General features: G+C 59.8%; 1 protein-coding gene across 1 annotated transcript in view; it reads right to left on the bottom strand.

The window, feature by feature from the left end:
- Positions 1 to 416: 416 nt before the first annotated feature.
- ETFA (electron transfer flavoprotein subunit alpha) overlaps positions 417 to 687 on the bottom strand; it is a 42287-nt gene continuing 42016 nt past the window's right edge. The window contains exon 12 of the mRNA XM_009643803.2: positions 417 to 632. Coding sequence (XP_009642098.1) covers positions 594 to 632 — 39 coding nt within the window. The 3' untranslated portion in view covers positions 417 to 593. The remainder of the gene's footprint in view (positions 633 to 687) is intronic.

Genomic DNA, 687 nt, shown 5'->3' with positions numbered 1-687 from the left:
TGGAGGCAACCCCTGGCATCTCCTGCAGCAGCCACCAGCCTGGGCCAGCCACGCCAGCATTGTCTCTGCCCACCAGTGCCCGGGACACATGACAGACCTGCTCTGCCTCCAGCATTGGGACCTACTGTGTCCTCTGGGGCACAATGGACCCTCCAGCAGTCTTAGGCCAACATGGCCCCACAGTGCCTGGAGGGACACTTGGACTATGGACCTGTCCTGCCACCAGCCTGATGGTGCCCAGGAGCATCACTGACCTTCCACCAGTCCAGAGCCAGCACAGACCTGCAGTGCCCAGGGGCAGGACAGAGCTGCTGGACAGCTTGGGCCCAGGGGCTGGGAGGGGAGCGGGGATGGGAATAAACACCGACAAACACATGCTGCCTCCTGCCTCGTATCCCTCATTCATTCCCCTTCCCCCCTTCCTTCCTTCTCTTATCTGCCTTCCTTTCTTCCCCCCCCCCACCACTCTGTGTGCCATCCCATTGTCCACCAAAAAAACCCCCAACACCACAGTGACCTCCACCTCTTTCCAGTATAATCCTTTATTTGCCCTTTCCACACCCCAGCTGCAGTGCAGGGTCCATCACCATCGCTCACTTCTTCTTCAGGAGCTCTGTCATCTCCGGCACTGCCTGCAAACACCAGTGCCAGGGTAGCACGTGCTCTCTGTGCTCCCTCTGACCCCCC

Source organism: Egretta garzetta, unplaced genomic scaffold (assembly GCF_000687185.1).
Source record: "Egretta garzetta isolate BGI_Z169 unplaced genomic scaffold, ASM68718v1 scaffold287, whole genome shotgun sequence".
NCBI classification, from domain to species: Eukaryota; Metazoa; Chordata; class Aves; order Pelecaniformes; family Ardeidae; genus Egretta; species Egretta garzetta.
This window is presented reverse-complemented; position numbering and strand designations above follow the sequence as displayed.